Here is a 19,551-nt window from a genome sequence, read left to right on the forward strand (position 1 = left end):
AAAATTGCAGAAACAACTTTGCTCTCTCTACCGGCGGCTGGTATCTTTACGCACGGACGTGTTCCACTTTCTCCCGTCGCTTCACTAACCGGGGAAGTCCGGTTGACCGCGGGTCCGCGCGGTACGTCCAGTGTCCAAAGCCCAGGTTGCCCCCCCCCCCCACCCCCACCCCCCCCACCCCCCCCCCCATTCAACCGCGGTCCAGTGAATAGACCTCCAGCATCCAAACCGGGCAGAGGGGGAGAGGAGGAGGAATAGGCCGAAAAAAGAAACATTTGCTGTTTTTTTTACTTACGCGAAAAATCCCGTTTGCTCAAGTGCTGGGGCTTGCCTTGCTTGCGGCGAGACATGGTGGTGTGGTGGCGGCGTTCAGCGCGGATCACATCGGGAGAGCCGGGTTAGAAAGGAGACTCCAGTGGAAAAAAATTCTTCATCAATGCCTTTGACAATCAAAATAAATTAGAAATAATACAAAGATGGCGCGGCGAAGACGGATTGCGGGATCGCCGTCATGGCTTTTTTGAAACCCAGAGCGAGAAAGAGAGATAGGGAGAGAGGGAGAGGGGAGAGATGAAAAAATGGCAAAAGCCCCCCTGAGCTGCAAGTTCAAGTGCGGACGTGACGTCCCTGCGAACTTGAACGTCAGGCGATGGATGGACACCGACATACAAAACATGGGCAGGGCGAAGCGCCCGAGTGGGAGGAGGGAAGCGGAATAACAACGCCAATGGACGGTCATTAGGGGCTGGACATGAAAAATAGACCCGGGGAAGCCAATGGACACAGAGATCAGGGGGGCCGGACAAGAAGCACTTGGGGAAGGGGAGTGTGTGTGCGGGAGAGAGAGGACTGAGAGAGAGCGAGAGAGAGCGAGAGAGAGCGAGAGCGAGAGAGAGAGAGAGAGAAGAGAGAACGCGCGAGGGGAGGGCGAGAGAGAGGTTGTTTAATGGAAGCAATATGCACTGTGTGTGGCGTTAGGGTTACTGTGTGTGTGTGTGTGTGTGTGTGTGTGTGTGTGTGTGTGTGTGTGTGTGTGTGTGTGTGTGTGTGTGTGTGTGTGTGTGTGTGTTTGCGTGTATGTGTGTTTGTGTGTACGCGTGTGTGGTTGCGTTTGTGTGTGTGTGTGTGTGTGTGTGTGTGTGTGTGTGTGTGTGTGTGTGTGTGTGTGTGTGTGTGTGTGTGTGTGTGTGTGTGCGTGTGTGTGTGTGTGACTGTGTCTGTGTGTGTGTGTTAAAATAGTGGTCCGGACAAATACTGCACATACAGCGGTATAAGCAGCTCGGAGTGTGGGATAGTAAGACTGCCTGAGAGAGGAGAGAGAAAAGAAAGAAAAGAGAGAGAGCACACCGACGCATATATTGGTCACTTCAGTGTTCGTACACATTGCTCGCACACCTGTACGCGCGCGTGCTTGTGTGTGTGCGTGTATAAAATGCATATTGTTGTCTTTTTGTTGTATTCGGGCGTGTGGAAGCACGTTGTTCCGCGCGCTGGTGTCAGGTAGGGAAGTGGGCAGAAGAGAGAGCAGATAGAGAGAGAGCAGTGAGAGAGCGAGATAGGTCTTAATGCATGCACGCTGCGGGGCGAGTTGGAACTATCCGATTGCAGCGAACAGGACAGACGGGTTCTGTGTGGCGACGAAAGTGCGAGGACACGTCCAGCCCCCGTCGAGTCGCCTTATTATTCAACCTCTGCTCTGCTCCTTATAGGCTATCGCACTATACTAAGCAGCACATGTTTGGCGGTCCTTTCCCTTTAACCTATATATACAAGCGGTCTCTTCAAAGTGCCACCTATACATGCAGGCTACGGAGGGGTGGCCGGGTGTTGATGTGGGTGCTCGCGGGGGTGGGACGGGGTGCGGAAGGGGGAACATCGGGTACTAAAGAGTGCAAACTTCTACCTCACGTCTATCTTTTAGGCTGCGGGCTTGCGCGCTGGTGTGTGCGTGTGCACGTGTGTGTATGTGTATGTGCGCGTGCGTGCGTGTGAGTCTGACGACTGTACACGATTCTTTGTGTGAAATCGAAACTCCATGACGAGCTCCACACTACGCAGACCGTGGGAGTGGGCCCATACGAGCCCGTGTAATAACTTTCAGATGTGCCTCAGGTTCGAGCTACGAGAATGGTGGGGGGGAGAGACGGGGGAGTGTGTGTGTGTGTGTGTGTGTGTGTGTGTGTGTGTGTGTGTGTGTGTGTGTGTGTGTGTGTGTGTGTGTGTGTGTGTGTGTGTGTGGGGCGACGACGATCAGGCAGGAGGAGGAGGGCGGGAGGACGGGAGCGGCGACGGAGGGAGGGAAAGAGATTGTAAATACTCTCGAAATAGGGGGTTTGGTAATATAAGACGGGGGGGGCTAAACGGCGGGCACGCAGCCCGGCGTGCAGACTTAAATACGACACCGTGTTCTGAAGAAGACAGACATCGCTCAATGAAAAGCAACGCGACGACAAGAGCGGCGCGCGGGGCGTGCGGAGCGCGGAGGAGACCGTAGAGCAGAGAGAGACAGTATAGAAGAGAGAGACGGAGAGACAGTATAGCATGGGAGAGATGAAGAGACAGTGTGGCAGAGTGAGTCGTAGAGCCGTGCGTCTATCCGTCTGGAGAGCAGCCGCCTGTGAAGAGATGTGAGTCCGACGACTCGAGCGACGGTCTGAAATGAAGTGAACCACGGGACAACGAGGCGCGCGCACGGACCACGCGGAGGACACGCACTTAATAAAAGGGGGGCATTGGACAGAACAAGGGTGGGTGAGAGAAAGAGAGAGATTGCGTGTGTGTGTGTGTGTGTGTGTGTGTGTGTGTGTGTGTGTGTGTGTGTGTGTGTGTGTGTGTGAGAGAGAGAGAGAGAGAGAGAAAAAAAGAGAAGGAGGGAGGGGGGAGAGAAATGAGACGGAGAGCAAGTGGAGAAGGTTCAACGTCAAGAGGGAAAAATGCATGACCAGTGAGTGAAATATTTTGCAGGTTGCGACTCGTCCGCGAGTAAGCTCTCCGGCAGTGTGTGTGTATGTGTGTGTGTGTGTGTGTGTGTGTGTGTGTGTGTGTGTGTGTGTGTGTGTGTGTGTGTGTGTGTGTGTGTGTGTGTGTGTGTGTGTGTCTGCTTCAAGTTGAACTGGAAGCATGGCCAATACAGCAATGGCGAATTGTACTGTTGTGGTTGTCAAACTTTGGTTGTGTTAGGTTGTTGCAAAACCCTGTCTTCCACCGGACCATGTAACAAAAGCTAATGAGCGGATTTATTTTAGTGATTGATGTATGAATTGCCACTGAATGGAGATTTGATCCAAATCGTGATTAATCTTGTTAATGTTAATGCACGTATTTGCGGAATATCTATTTACTTATTATAGGCTCACTTAAAATAACAACGCCGTTCTAATTACTGCTCATTTGTAAATAAAATATGACGAGCTAAATAGCCTTAAACAGCAAGTCAACATGTGCTACCTTTGCAGATGAATGTCAAAGCCATTCACTTTGGCTTATTTTCCAAAACGAAACAGGCAACGTAATTGAAGAATCTGGTCCGTAACCTACGCAGGGATCCTTATTCTGCAGACTGTTTCTGTTTCTGCGTCTACCCGGATTTCGTAAAAAAAAAAAAAAAGAGTCTGAAAAGCGTTGAAACTTCATTTTTTTACACATGGACCTATACCTAAAGACGTATTAGCGATAGACAGGTCCAAAGCATGGCCATATCCCCTGGACGTTAAGTCAACCGAGGTAGGACGGACTTTATTTTTTGCTTTAAAGGTCTCCCCGATCATTTAATCTGATCAGTGCGCTGCAGGTCGAGGCTTTAGAGCAGCGAGCACCACGTGCCCAGGTGCGAGGGTCCAGTCCCCTTCCCCCTTACTTAATACTGACAGGCCTTCACAAAGACATAACTCTTAGAACGGATGAAACATTAGTTATTTATTATATTCTGGGAGTAGCACTGTGTTAATTTCTGCAAACACACGCGTGATATATAATAACTCGCCACATTGTTGGGTTTATTGTATCAAATATTATATAAATGGGTACGTGAAAATTCATGTTTGGAACAAACAAGATGTGAGCCTTTTGGAAAATTGTCCTCAGCAGTATGTGTGTCTCCGGAAGCAGGCAGGCGGCCAACGCAAGCACTGAACTGGATACAGTAACACAAGATCTCATATAATTGAATCGATTATTCTCAGCCTTGTAAACACTACTGACTTTTGTCCGTGCATATTTTGGTCTGAATGTTGCGCTACAGGGCAAGGCGGCGGTTGAGGATTTAAAGGTCGTCGCTATAATTCTGCGGGCCTATAGCACATGTTAAGCTCTCCTTCGTTGACTGTGATGACAAATGTGAGTTAATGGGGGCCTTTCCGATCGAGCTTAAAGCTAACCCTAGCGCCCCCCCCCCCCCCCCACACACACACACAAACACACACACACACACACACACACCTCTCTCTCTCTCTCTCTCTCTCGCTCTCTCTCTCTCTCTCTCTCTCTTCACCTGGGTTCCTGGAGACGGAGTAGGCCTACGTTTTTCATTCTTCTCCATTTCCATCCCTTCGTATCCGTCGACACATCCACATCCACCTCCACCTCCACCCACCCCCTCCCTCCCGACGCACCTCCCCCCTACCTCTCAGCTCAGTCAAGGCAGACATTGATCAAAGCCAATAGAGCGACTTGGACCCGTGCGCGAGGGGACCGCGGGGATCTCAATATGTAAATAGATGCGCGGGACCGATTCCGTCATAAATCAGTCAACGGGTATTCTTTTAAGCATCGGAGGTGGCATCTATAGGCCTAGCAGCACTCTGCATTCAAGAGAGCCCAGGCACTCTCTTTCTGCGCGCGTGTGTGTGTGCGCGCGTGCGTGCGTGCGTGTGTTATTATGTCTGAGTGTGGAGCAATCTGCAAAAATAACGACAGAAGAGGTTTGATATCCTTGACGTTTATTGTGTGTCATAAGCTTTCAATGGCTATAGTGTTTGCTTGTATGAATGCATACCAGCATCCACATAAATAAAACTCCAAACAAAAAAAAGCTGATATTTTTTCCGTCTGTGACGTGTGGATATAGACGTAGAGATGCAGACGATATAGGGACCTCATCCTAGAAAAATGGGGGTAAATTAAAGCTTTTGTGGAGCTATGAAAAGAGAAGCCAGTGTGGCATAACATTCACAGTGGTCACATGCGTGCCTTCCCTCCACGCGCGACAGCTCCAGGGAAATTGAGTGACTGGGCGCTCGGGCGCATTTCAATATATGGAAATGACCGGGGGCTCCCGAGATAAATCAGCTCTCAACGCTCCCTCCCGTCCCCTGCCCACCCCTCGATTTCCCTCTCCCTCTCTCTCCCTCTCTCTCCCTCTCTCTCTCCATGATTCTGTTTACCTATGTTTTCCACTTTTCACAAAGTGCCGACTGGGGCTTATTTATTTCTTATCCATTTTTCCATTTGTATTTGTTTAAAGCTGATAATTACATGGTTACCGCAGCAGCGCTGCTGTCGTAGAAATTATAGTTTAAAATCATTTTTTTTAAATTGTATTCAGTGAGTCACGAGTATATTTGAGCATCTCAATGCTGAAATTGTATTTGTTTGTTTTTGTTATTTGTAATTATTGGTAAAATGTACGAATGGTTAACACAATTTCCAATTCTAATTTCAGAGAGCGCACGAACGCGAGTGTGTATGCGTGTGAGACAAAATCTGAAAAAGAGTTGGGGGGGCGGGGGCGATGGAATTACTTTTAAATCCCCGGTAAATCTAGGCCCTGCCTTTGCAGAGGAATTTCGGGCTCTAGTGGGCGAGACCCAAAACCCCAAGAATTACAATTAATGTGGACGGCCGCGTTTACAGCGAGCCGCCTGCTCTGATCGCGCTGAGCGATGTGCGCCCATGCCGCCCGGGCAACGACTGGTATTAGATACATTCAGCTGGATTACTCGGATATTGGCCAAATTATAACACATGGAGCCACCCAGACACACACACACACACACACGCACACAAACACACACACGCCCCCTCCCCTCTCCCCAAGGCAAACCACACACGCGCGCAGACAAACACACACACACACACACATACACACACACACACGCACACAAAATCACACGCGCACAAAATCTCACACACACACACACAATCACACACGCACACACACACACTAACATTCAATAACACGCACACACAAACACACACACACACACATATACACACACACACACACATACAATCACACACACACACACACACACACACACACACACACACACACACACACACACACACACACACACACACACACACACACACACACACACAGTATATTTACTTATTGGCTGGCCAGCTCCGTTTCCTCGCCTTACCTGTTTCCCAAATAGGATCGATAAAAGTCCAAGCATTCACACATACTCGTCTACTTTATTTAATCGACAATTCCTTCAACCTGAGAATATAACTCGGTAATACAGAGAGAGGAAAATATAGCATTCGTTTTAATTCGGGCCTGTTGGACTGCCTGGCCGCGCTTACTGTAATATCCCCCCCTCAACCACAATCAACATCAATCTAGGCGTAATGGAGGGACATGTTTATAGCTGTAGTAGTTAAATCGTTGTTAATTTTACACTAAACGGTTGTTATGAAGATAAATGGTTGGACGGAGACGGTGCATATGGGATGGCGTATATAGAGCATTTATCGGCGTGGAGAGAAGGAGCGTATATAGCTGCACAGCCTACAGGTACAGTGGCTCATAAAATAAGCGGGTAGAAGCCTCTGTTTTACACCTCAACCTGTTTATGTGGAGAACACATCTGGGCATCCTCGGACACATAGGCCTTACGACGCTGAACTATGAGAGTACTTTCTGTCCGTCTGTCGTTATTCCCTCCCTCCATCTCTCCCTCTCTCCTTCTATTCCTCCCCCCTCCCTCCCTCTCCTCCTTCTCTCCTTCCCTGTAAGGCCCGAGCAATTGTTTTTGCGGGCTGCAAGTTGTGTGTAAATGATCGCGTCCATGGCTTCTATTACCCGACAGGAGAAAAAAGTTCGAGATGTTCGATACACGTCAAAAGTCTGGAGCCAAATGATTGGCGATTCGAGCGGCGCTCAGGGTCGCGGTCGTCCCGGTTAAGAGGACTGACTCTCGCCCCGTCACGCGTAAACACGGACTCAGGCGCCCTCTAGTGGCAGGTCTCCAACATGGAGAGGACCGGGGAGTTATGATATCTGGCCTCCGAGCCTTCCTTAAGCTAAAACCGAAATGGACAGTTGAACATTTTTGTCTTGACTAAAATGACGCCAATGGATCCAAAACAAACTGTTATAAAGACAAGTATGTTTTAGGGAAATTAGGACGAAAACTGGTTTTAAATCACGGGAAGATAATAGGCCTAAGGTAAAAATATAGAATATTTAAATAAAATGGCTAAAATATGACCATGAGTAATAATGTTGTATTTGAGCCTATTTGATTGGATTGTTACTGGCAGATGGACTGAGTTGGGTTCCTGCAGCGTTAGAACGAGTTGCATGTTCTTTGTGAGTTCACAGGCCTAAAATATATTGCACAAGCACAAATAACATAACATATGTTTGACTTTATACTCTGTAGCGTAGGATTTATTTGTATTTCCAACAAGCCAAAGGAAGCAGACGATTGGTAAAGGCATTTTACCTGCCCATAAGAATAATGTGGCTTACCACATCATAAACGATGACGCCTTTCTTAACTTTATTTCTCTGGTGGGCTAAAAATCGTCCCATCTCTGCTCATTTAAATAAACCATTAATTCATTTAATTCATCAGTTTAGTGTACTATTTTTTCAACTTGGAATAAAAAAACTGAACTTATGAAATTGTTTAAGGGTAGAACATCTTTAAGCTGTTATCCGCAAACAAGCCATTGGCTATTCATTTTAAAAGCTATTTTTACAAATGTAAAATAATTATGAAGATAAGCATGTTATAATGATACGAACAATAATAATAATAATTATTATTTTATTGTGTTTTTTGTATTATTATTATTATAATTATTATTATTATTATTATTATTATTATTGTTATTATTATTATTATTATTATTATTTTTACTATTGATGCAGGTAGGCCTACGAATTGGATATGCTTGTCAATAAATTAATTTCATCATCGAATTAAACATTGGGTTAAAACGTTGCATCATAATCCTACAGAAGATAAAACAGCACATACAAAGTAACACTGTATCCCATCATCATACAGGCCCATTGTCTTTAAACGTCGTAAAGAATAAACGTGACATGGGCAACCTCAAAGAGCTTAGTGATAAATCATGTATTTTTAATGAATATCAATAGAAGAACCCCCCATCTAATTTGATTAAACAGTGCTTAGGGGCGATGGGGAGCCTCCAACTGGGGAATAACGTGGTAATGACCAAAGCTGGTCTAATGGTCTCCAAAGCGCTTCCACAGAGCCAAACTGCACTGCCGTTCAAGCGATTAACACCAAATGGGGTGGGGTGGGGGGGATAACAATCTGATCTGACAGAACGCCTCATGTTCCAGCTGTTTACACCGATCCCGTGACGTGTGGGGGACTAATCCACTGTCAAATAGTTCTGATGGGTCGAACCAACCATCGAACATGGTCTTCTAAAGGCCTACCTTTGGCGAGTTCAACTTTATTCTGATGGTTATTGTTTGATATGAGACACACGGATATAGGAAGGATAAAAAATGATCGTTTTGCTGGGGGGGGGGTTATGTAAAAAAGAAAAAGAGGTAGCTTTGTTTGATCTTTAAAGTAAACGAAAAGAATCCGGCCGAGATGAAGAGATCAGGTTTCAGAACCATGGAAAGCGCCCGCGGGGCCCCGGGACCGAGACGCGCTCTGAGATGAACCACAGACAGACAGGATGACAAAGAAAGCCAGCAATAAATAAAATGAAAACACAGGGCAACGTCACTTGAATCAACAACCTTCAGATATGTCCGACCGCCTAAATTTAGTTTTTTAGGGGTTATATGACCCAACGGGCTCTAACCGGATTTGATGTGAAACTGAGTTCACTTTGAGTTAACAGGATCCCACAGCATTGCCTGTGGCGTAGATAACTTCACAAGACCCAAAGACTTATCGTATGGCCCATCTAACCTTATGCAAGTGTGGGTGTGTTGGATTATGAAAAGGAAATGTCCCGAATTCGGCGAGGTTTGGCTGGCCTACACACACTTATTCCAGCAGCAGTTTCCATTCCACAGACTATTTATTAATCATAGTTCCTGATTAATAATAAATAGGAGGACGCATGAGAAGATGTAGCCGGAGGAGAAGATATAGCTGGAGGAAGCTACAGGCCTAATTAGCATTTTAGTGGAACCTCAGGAACAGCCATGATATAAAAGAAAGCTGTTTAAACGTCGAGAGAGAGCGAGAGAGAGAGAGAGAGAGAGAGAGAGAGAGAGAGTGTGTGTGTGTGTGTGTGAACACACACACACGAAGGTAGGTATAGGCAGCCATACAGGCACGACGTGATACTTGTAATAATAAAATAATAAGTGAATAAACGAGTAAAGTCCTTAGTTTTGTGGGTTAGTTAGTGAAAAATAATAATTGTCATTTTGTCTCTGAAGCTGAATCAACCACCTGATCTCTTCAAGGGAACGCCTTTGATTTGAAGTTTTTTGGAAACCTTCACGATAGAGATGCATTCTGTCTGGTCATGTTTGCCTATTTTTCAAAAATGACAAACATGGGCTTTTCTGCCACACCCTAAATACGGCCGAGGCGACTGTGCGGAATTAATATCTTGCCATTCCTAACTCTACCACTAGGTGGACCTGGTGCAACTGTCTAAAAAGCATCGCTGGATCAGTATAGGTGTAGTCCTGTACTGGGCCGTGCATAGACAACGAGCAAATAATGTTATAATGATGACTGGTTCAGTTTAATCTGATATATATGGAATTATTTTTTGATAATTATAAGCATCTGCAGTAAGCTACAACAATAAAACGATTATTAATGGGCCAGCGGGGAACTTCAGCCATGAGGTTAAAGGGGGAGGGGCTTGGGTCACTCACTGTAGCCACTGCCGTTCAATTGATTAGTTGTATGGCAATGTATTGATGTATGAAATATGCAGGGTTTATTTGTAGATCCTTATCTAAATAGATATGTATTTCATTTTGAATGTCATCAATTAAATGTCCGACGAGGTCAAATGTATATGTAAACCAAAAGTTTTTTTCCTGATACCAAAAGTATTTTTCCTGAGTCTCTCAATGTACATAATAATTATATATTAAAGACTTCCCATTCTGAAATCTTGCAAGTGCATCATGATTTTCTGTAATGGATACTGGATATTTGCCAATATCTTCAGCATTTCAGCATGCTGTGGCATTCATCATACTGTGTTCAAGTTAATACCTGAAATTTTTAAAATGGTCTCATTATCTTTCTACGGTTAGAGTGCCTCTGTAGGGCTCCAACATACACCATGAATTCGAATGATACAACACTTAGAAGTTAGTGTTTAGACACAAGGCATGCTCGTAACTACGCACAGCACACTTAAATACATCTGTAAGGTTATTAATGTTTGAGTCAAAATGGCGAAGAAACATAAAGGTACAAAACATGGTAGGTGGATCTTGATACAATCTATTATTAACTATTTGCTATTAACGTTGCAATATATTACACATTAAGATTACATTATAAAATCTTTAAAATATAAGTATATATGCCGAACATGAGGTCTACAGTAATAATTTATTTTGCCAATATGCAATGTCGGCGCCACTATCTGGTTAAAACAAGTATTACAATCAACAGCGTAATCACTCATTATCTACAACCCCTCTGCCAGGCAGCACAGGCTGTAACTGGCTAGACCATCTCAAGTCAAATTAATGACATGCTTTTGCTTAACATCGACAACAACTGAGATAGACAGCAAGATCGGCCCCCTCAGAACAAACTTGTGGTCTCAACATGCAGCGGGTTGGTGTTATGAAGCCACATTTGCCCTTTCAAGTTGTGCCCAAAGATAGTGAATGAGGGAAGCCATTCTGTTATTCTGTGTCACTGTCTGAAGGGCATAGAGATCAGCAGTTTGAGGAACAAACTGTGTCTTCACTTGTTCATTTGTACAGATAAGTCCAACACACCACACCCAACGTGTTACTCTCAATGTTTAAACACACATTTCCTTTTCAGTTGCCCTTTTGGAGTCACAAGACCGAAACGTCAACAGCAAAACCAAAAATCCCCAAACAGTCCCATCCATACTTCATTTGACCAATGAGTTATTCCTGCTAAGGATAATGGAGGCCTGGACCCTAAAATACACCTTATTCACCTACACATGTATACACTATTTACCCATGGGCACTGAAGGTTTGGTCTACGTGGAGGCAGGAGGAGAAGGCCTGGGCACCGAGTTGAGACCAGTACTGGTTCTGGAGGGGAAGTGATGATGTAGATATTAGCATGATTCAACATTAGCAACCATGGTGATATTATGATAGAGATAAACATTTGCAGTGAGTCACACTCACACACACACACACACACACACACACACACACACACACACACACACATGCACACCCACCAACACACAACACGCATGGACACGCGCAAGAACACCCACACGCAGACACAAACGCATACTCATACGCACAAACCCACACATCCATGCACACACATGCAAACACGAACACACACACTCGTGCGCACATACACACACACACAGACACACACACACACTCTTGCACGCACACACACACACACAGACACACACATACATATACATCATAACAATTTGTCTACAGTGATGCAAACTAGTTAGTTAGTGTTGGTCGACAGAACAAATATAAAGAAACAGAAGCATGTTTGTTATAACCATGTGGGGGCATGTTATATGGGGAATATGTTAGTGCCTTCAAACGAAAAAATTCAATTTTAAGTAATTCACTGTGGAAGCGCTTGTCAGCAAAAACAATGAAAAAGGATATACATGAACATACATACATCATTATATTCAAGTTTCCGGTTGCATGATAACCTTGGAAGTTTTTGCTTTTTGGGAAGTTGTCAGGAGAAATGTAAGGATGCATGCCTTCAGCATCCTCACACATTGTGTCAGCCCCATGAGCATCAAGTTAGGTACTCGGTGTTCCTCAGCACACTGTATGGAATCACATGACACGACTATTCCAAAGCAATCACAGGAAGCAGGTGCGTTCCTCTACAGCCCAGCCACGGAATAACATGACAAGAGTCCTGAGTTGAGAATCTATTTTTCTTCCACACAGTCTTTTATTTGTAAATAATAAAAATGAACTCTTGAATATAAAACAATCACATCAGTAGAGCCACATCTCTTATACAAACAAGAACTGTTGCAGTGAATACTTTGTCTTTCATCTAGATTCGTGTGTTAGGAGTGGGAAGCCATGTACTGTAAACAATCAGTATTCCTGCAGTAATACTGACAAAGAAAAGGGCAGTCGGCCAACACCGCGCCGGGCTTCAACCAGAACATCCAGGAAATGCCGCAGCAAGCAAGAATTTTGTCATTGGCTTACGAAGTCCAGTCCAAACCATGAACAAATAATGAGAAGAAAGGGGGCTGTTGTGAGTAAAAAAAAACATAAATAAAGAAACAATAAAACAATCCAATTGATCTTTGTTCGTTTTTTGGCTGCAACTGGGGGGGTGGGGGGGGGTGTGTGGGTGAGTGGGGGTGAGAGGGGTAAGGGGGGTTAGGAAAGACTTGCTGGCGCCATCTTGTGGTTGGGTTCCGCTCAGCGGCTCACACACATCCATGGGTATCAGATCCCTTTTAGCTAGACCAGGAATGTTAGTGTTTTCGGCAATGCTTTGTTTGTTCGTAACCTATGCTTAAGTTGCTCATCTCGATTCCTATGTACAAGCTGTGTGCGCGCGCAAGAGTATGTGTGTGTGGGTCTGTGTGTGTGCGTTTGTGTATGTGTGTGTGTGTGTGTGTGTGTGTGTGTGAATGGGCGTGTGTTTGTGGCTGCTTCAGTGGCAGGTGTGCAGTCAGATACACTCTTTGTATATATATATATATATATATATATATATATATATATATATTTATTTATTTATATATATATTTAATTTTAATATATATTTAGATATATATACATATACATATATCTTTATCTTCACAATTTCTGTCAAACTCATAATTATACTTCATATACATTTAGCTGTTATACACACATTCTCTATTTCTGTCTCTAGCCCCTGCTGCCCTTAATGACTACAGTTTAGACACCTACACCCTGTTACGCCAGGGGCTGGAGTATGCTCAGGACAGCTGAACAGCACTGTCGCTCAAAGGTTCTTTTATTAAAAAAAGGACAAAGAAAAATAGATATATATATATATTTTGTTCTTTTTTCTTGAAGACCTCCAAATATGGATATTTTCAACCCAGAGTAGTAGACGTGGCCTGGGTGGAGTTGATCCCCTATTGGTCCGCTCCTGTCAGGGGAGTTGTGTGTGTGGGGGTTTTGGGGCAGGGATGGGGGGGAGGGATGGGGGAGGATGGTCAGAATTGTATTAACTTTCTTTTTTGATATTTTTGTATTCATGTTCAGTACGAGCATACTGTACAAGTACATGCAACATACAAGCTGGCCTAAAGTATGTGGAACTAACACACATAGTCTAGTCTCGTTTTTTTTTTCCTTTTTTTTCTCGCTTTTTTGCTTTTTTGCTTATTTTTTCAGAATTCATCAGTAGTTTGTCTCGTCTTTGCTTTTACAAAAAGAAGGAAACCAAAAGAATCAAATAAAAAAAATAAAGTCAAATAAACGTGCATGCAGCTTGGGGCTGGGGGGGCCCCCAAAACATGCTGCTCCCTCCTGTAGGGGCGGGGTTAAGGGGTGAGGTCAAGAAGTGAGGGGTGGGGTCAAGGGGGGAGAAAAAGGGGTGAGGGTTGGGGTTAAAGGGTGAGGGGTGGGTCTAAGGGGTGAGGCATTGGCTAGGTGGGGGCTGGGGGGCTCAAAGTACATGTAAGGTACATGTTGTTTGGGGAGCCAGGTATGGTGGGGTGGGCCAGGAGAGGCGGGTGGGCTAACCACCAGGCTACCGTTAGCCTGTCTTTTAGGTGCGGGGGGTGGGGGCATTGCTTGAGAAACCAAAGGTAGTATTTGGTGGAGGGAGTCTGCACCTTTAGGACGTCCTACTGAACTCTACAGGATGTGTGTAGAGCCGAAAGAAAAGTCAAACGGATTGATGGTTTAAAAAAATAATGAATATATTGTGAATAATGAATATATATAAACAAGCTCATTAATAATTTGGCCTCTATGTTGTTCGCTCTTTTTATTAGATAAAGAGCGAAACTGTTTCCGCCCCCAATCGTCAAAACAAAGGAGACAAGTGTTCTTTCTTCTTGCAGGGGGCAGAATAACGCCCCCCACCCCCACCGTGCTGCTACGGCTGCCTAGAGTGTCACATGCCATTCATATGCTCATCATATTGGCCTCGGATCTACTCTGATTGGCTCAAGAAGTCACATGATCAAGACTGTCTTTTGTCAGTTGAAAGGGCAGGCGGTAAAGAACGGGAGGAAGAAAGAAAGAAAGAAGGAACGAAAGAAAGAAATAAAAAATGAGAAGAAAGTGAAACATCGGAAGATGTAGAGCAAAAGTCAGGTGGGTAACGCAAACGGAAGAAAAACAACAAACAGAAAAAGTAGGAAATAGGATTAATTATGACAAGTGATTGTCAGACTCCAGCTAAGCGCTGATTGGGTAGTTCTCACTCTCTCTCTCTCTCTCTCTCTCTATGACTCTTGTCTGGCTTGCCATTGGTCGGCCTGAGGCCATTCTCGCTGTCCCTGGGTGTAGTTTTGTCATGCACTCTGCTCTGTTGTGGCCCAGGAAACGTCCATTCACTTCTTTGTTTTTGTTTGTTTTGTTCCCAATGGATTGATGATGGCAGGGTGAGGGGGAGGGGTGAGTGGGGGGAGGGGGGGGGGGGGTGCGGTCCCCCCTTCGGTCACTAGGATCGAACGCCGGGAGGCGGTCCTGAGCTGTCCAGTGACGTCTGGGACGCCAGCCGCGCGAGCGGGGCTAACGTAGGGTCCACCAGCGAGGAAGGGGGGAACAGTTTGTACCAGCCAATCACGGTACTGGAGAGGTCCAGCTCCTCCAATAGGATCTGTGCCACACCCATGAAGCATTTATGGTCCAGTCGTCCATAGTCGCCCCACACTATGACCTGGAGGATGCAGGCCGAGGAGAGGGAAGAGTTGGGAAACAAGAAGAAAACAATTCAAACGCTGCAAAGATCAACTCTATTTATCTCAGACACAAAATGAGTGATTGCCACACGCAAAATATGGGAAAATTAAGGACATTTCTCCATAAACTATTCATGATGTAAGCTATACATGTAATTATGCAGAAGAAGATACATAAGAACATAAGACCACGTGTCCAAACGTAAAACCCCCCTTCTAACTCACACACATCCCCCCTCTTCACACACACACACACACACACAGCCATGCATACCCAGACCCACACACAGCCGTCCACCCACACACACAGGCCAGGTGTGTTACCTGGAGCACCTTGCCCCGGGGGCTCTCCTCGAAGAGCAGGTGCTGCTGATACAGCGGCTCCAGGGTCTTTCGTGCAATCTTGGTTTTCTTTTTGGCTTTACACGCTCCGCTGTCCAGCAGGTACACCTTGACGTAGGGAGCTGGCACGGGACGGGAGAGGGGTGAGGCAGAGGGGAGAGAGGGGAGGGGTAGAGGGAGAGAGGGGGGAGGCAAAAAGGGAGATAGGGGAGGTAGGAGGCAGAGACGGAGGATGCAGAGAGTGAGAGGGGGTGAGGGAGAGAAGAAGAGAGGTGGGGGAAAGGTCAGAAGCCGAGAGGGAGAGAGGTGGGAGGCAGAGAGGAAGATAGGAGGGAGAGGGAGACAGGTAAGAAAGAGAGAAAAGATGATGAGGTGTAAAATAAGTGTGCATTGAATCAACAGAGAACAGAAGATAAGGCGGAAGGGAAAAGGGAAAGACCCATAGAGGGTGGAATGTTAAACAGCAATAGTGATGATAATAGAGAGCGAGAGCGAGTGAGAGAGAGCGAGAGCGAGAGCGAGAGATTGTCTTACCTGGGAGGGATTTCGAGCCTGTTTTTGGAATAAGGCCACGGGCCCTGATCACTTCCACCTCTAGCTGGCCCTTCTTGTCCGTCAGACCGAGCTGGACGTCTCCTACATGAAGGCACACATACACACACACACACACACACACACACACACACACACAAACACACACACACATACACATACACACAAAGTTGAGCTTGATGTTGGGAAGTCATATATGTAGCTACACGATCCTCATGTATGCTGTGTCATCGGGAGACTCACCCATGGCAGGCGTGGCCAGGGTTTGCCGGCCCACCAGCTGGGCAGGGCCTAACCCATCCAGGAAGTCACTGAACTGACTGTCAGCCCCTAGCCGCATCCCTGAGAAGATCAGACTACCACGCGCGCGCACACACACACACACACACACACACACACACACACACACACACACACACACACACACACACACACACACACACACACACACACACACACACACACACACACACACAAAAACTTAAACATTAACACTAGAAATTAAGCTGAAGAATAAGTACGGTTTGATGAATTGTAAAGCATCAATCGTACGGCTGCAATTGAACTGCATCACTTCTCAACAAAAACAAAATCCCACTTACACATACGGGGAATATTGTATGCATCGATAAACACGGAGCACATATGGCTGTACATGGACCCACGCGGTTGGTGGGGGGCAGACGGACACCTACTTCCCCTCGGAGCTGTAGCTGTTCATGCTGCCGTCGGTGGAGTCCCTGCTGGCCTGCCGGTTCACGGTGGAGACCCCCCGGGGAAGCTCCACCGCCATGCCCGTCTCCACACTCCTCTGGATGCTGCTGCTGCCTTTACCAGACTTCTTACTCGCTGGCGCCTCTGTGGTGGGGAGACACACACACAACCACACACACACACACACACACATCGAGAAGGTTAGCGTGAGAAGTTTGCAAACCAATAAATTCTAAACCGTGTGGCAAATTGTGATTGGTGTTTTTGGAAAAGGCAGGAGTTAATTTAGCAAAGCATGATCGTAATCGCCACGGTTTTCAGTTGAAACATGTTGCAAGCATTCTGCTCTGGGCCTTTATTGGTTGAGTGGGACAACCCCGTTAATTACAGGATACATTTAAAGCAAACGTTTATGATTATTTACTACATAAGAGAGCAAAAACGTTGCCCTCTTAAAGTGAGAGCAATGTTTTTTTTTCTTTGCTTCTGGAAGTGTGACGTTATTATAGATTGAGCTGTTGCTTTTTGCACCAGTCAATACTGTACAGAGTTAACCTCATACACCCGAGAGTTGCTAACTAAAGGAAAATAAAGGATAGCATTCCAACAAGCGTTCTACATAAGCATAAGGAAAAGTATGGTCAGACTCTGCCCTAGACAAAGGGAAATAAATCAAACCACAAAACCGAGAGCTGCATTGACACTGTCACAGGTACAAACTCAAGTTGACTCTGAATCTGTAAATGCCTAATGCAATAAGGGCAGGTGCACACAAGAGACCGGGAATCAATTCATTTGAGGGTGGATACATTCCATGAAAAGCAGTGAAGAGCGAGGTCAGTGCAGGAGGTTTATACAAAAGAACAAGCCAATTCAGTCCATCCAAAAAACGTGCTGGTGATCATTGATCGGGCTTGCTGCAAACAATATGTCTTAGAAATGAAATTAGCAAAGCAAGAAAACCAAACCCCTTGTTGTTTGGTTCTGGGCTGTTGAGCAGGACCACATTCTGCAGATATACCATTTATTGTGAAAAATGACCAGCCACAACTCAACTGGGAAGCTTTGGCGCAAAATGAGTTTTGATGGACTCAAAGGACTCACTATAAAGACGATTAAAAAAATATTAATTCGGGAGCAGAGCTTTCAAGCTTTGGCAGAAGGGATTGGCGGGACAGGGGTAAGCAGAAGCATGCAGGGGCGGTAAGGAGCAGTTCTTTCCAATTTCCTGGCCTACAAGCACAGTCTATCTGTTTCCCAGTCCAGAACCACAGTCCGTCACTGACCCTCTGTCTCCCTGGGAGTCTGTTTGAGTCTGATTGCCTGAAAGCGAGTGTTTAGTATTCTTGACTTTCTAATTGCTATTGGATAGTCGTCTTGCCTGTATGTTTTCTGACTTTCAGTCTTATACTCTGGTTTCGATGCTATGTCTGTGTACTTGAGTCTATCTAGTTATCAGTCTTCAAGTGTCCAGTTTCAATGTTGTACCAGTTGGATTAAGCTATGTATGTCTTTGAGTCTGCACTCTTGGTCTTCTGTGGGGTCTCTATGCTAGGTTTATTTGGTCTTGTGTTGGTCAGTCTGTAGGCTATATAACTTAATATAAACACAAAGACCATGGCTTACACCTTGTTCTGTTGGTCTTTCCGTATGCTACGTCAATTGTTCAGTCTCTCCCTAGTTGTTGTGTTTATATCACTATCAGACTAACTAACCTTTACCCTTCCGGCTCTCCACCGCCTTTGATTCCGCCTCTGTAACAATACATACACACACAACAACCGTGAACCCAATACAGAAAAACAAGACTGCAACAACAACACTGTATATAAATTGTGGGACACAGATTTCGACTTTTATGCCACTCAGCATGATTTCCTGTTTTGCAATGTACTTAGGTGTGTGATTTATTAATTTGACCATTTGTGTTTTTTGCAATACTGTGTCCATTGTATTACATTGCTTATTCTTTTTTCAATTAATTTAGATTTATCTTTTATTCTATTATAGTACTATATGGATTATTATATATTGTATTATTTTATTGTATTTATTTTGCCATCATTGTATTTCATGTCATAACGAAGTGCCAGCCTAGTGGACTTTTAGCACGCCAAAGCTCTATGTTGAGCGCTCCTAATTCTCCATGACGTCGATGTGTCTTTTCTCAGTGTGTGCGGTAACATGTGTCGCGGGGGGGTTTCCGTGCGGGGCTTGTGGTCGCGGTCCAGACCTGTTTGACTGATCTGCGAGGTGCTCTGGCTCCTCCGGGACGGCAGTATGGCGACCACGCGCTGACCGATGCTTGGGCGCCGCTTCTTGACGCCGCTGCCCAGCGCCGTGTCCGACTGGCTGCCGTCGGCATGCTCCATGCCGATCACCTCGCAGCTGGTGCTCTTCAGCATCTGGCGGCCCGTGGCTCGCATGGCACGGCTGGAAGAGGAGGAGGAGGTGGAAGCGGAGGAGGTGGAGGAGGAGAGGAGAAAGGGAAGGAGAAGGGGGATGAGGAGGAGGAGGGGGGGAGGAGGAGAGGAGGAAGGGGAGGAGAAGGGGGGTGAGGCGGAGGAAAAGGGGGGGGAGGGGGGGGGGGAGGAGGAGGGGGGGAGGAGCGGGGGTAGGGGGAGGAGGAGGAGCAAAGGGGGAGGAGGGGAGGAGGGGGGGAGAAGGGGG

At 45.8% G+C, this 19,551-nt stretch overlaps 2 protein-coding genes across 5 annotated transcripts in view; both read right to left on the reverse strand.

The window, feature by feature from the left end:
• bcl11aa (BCL11 transcription factor A a) overlaps positions 1-586 on the reverse strand; it is a 40,163-nt gene extending 39,577 nt beyond the window's left edge. The window contains exon 1 of the mRNA XM_079730062.1: positions 296-586. Within this exon, the coding sequence (XP_079586188.1) occupies positions 296-350 (55 nt within the window). The 5' untranslated portion in view covers positions 351-586. The remainder of the gene's footprint in view (positions 1-295) is intronic.
• Positions 587-13,573: 12,987 nt separating this feature from the next.
• Positions 13,574-19,551, reverse strand: part of rims1a (regulating synaptic membrane exocytosis 1a) — a gene marked incomplete at its 5' end in the record, with an annotated part of 55,340 nt that continues 49,362 nt past the window's right edge. For all 4 annotated transcript variants that reach the window (XM_079730066.1, XM_079730063.1, XM_079730065.1 and 1 more), the window contains 7 exons: positions 13,574-15,251; positions 15,598-15,737; positions 16,150-16,251; positions 16,411-16,523; positions 16,863-17,025; positions 18,597-18,635; positions 19,115-19,314. In XM_079730066.1, the coding sequence (XP_079586192.1) occupies positions 15,033-15,251; positions 15,598-15,737; positions 16,150-16,251; positions 16,411-16,523; positions 16,863-17,025; positions 18,597-18,635; positions 19,115-19,314 (976 nt within the window). In that variant the 3' untranslated portion in view covers positions 13,574-15,032. The remainder of the gene's footprint in view (positions 15,252-15,597; positions 15,738-16,149; positions 16,252-16,410; positions 16,524-16,862; positions 17,026-18,596; positions 18,636-19,114; positions 19,315-19,551) is intronic.

The sequence above is a fragment of the Pollachius pollachius genome, assembly GCF_949987615.1.
Source record: "Pollachius pollachius genome assembly, chromosome: 2".
Taxonomy (NCBI): domain Eukaryota; kingdom Metazoa; phylum Chordata; class Actinopteri; order Gadiformes; family Gadidae; genus Pollachius; species Pollachius pollachius.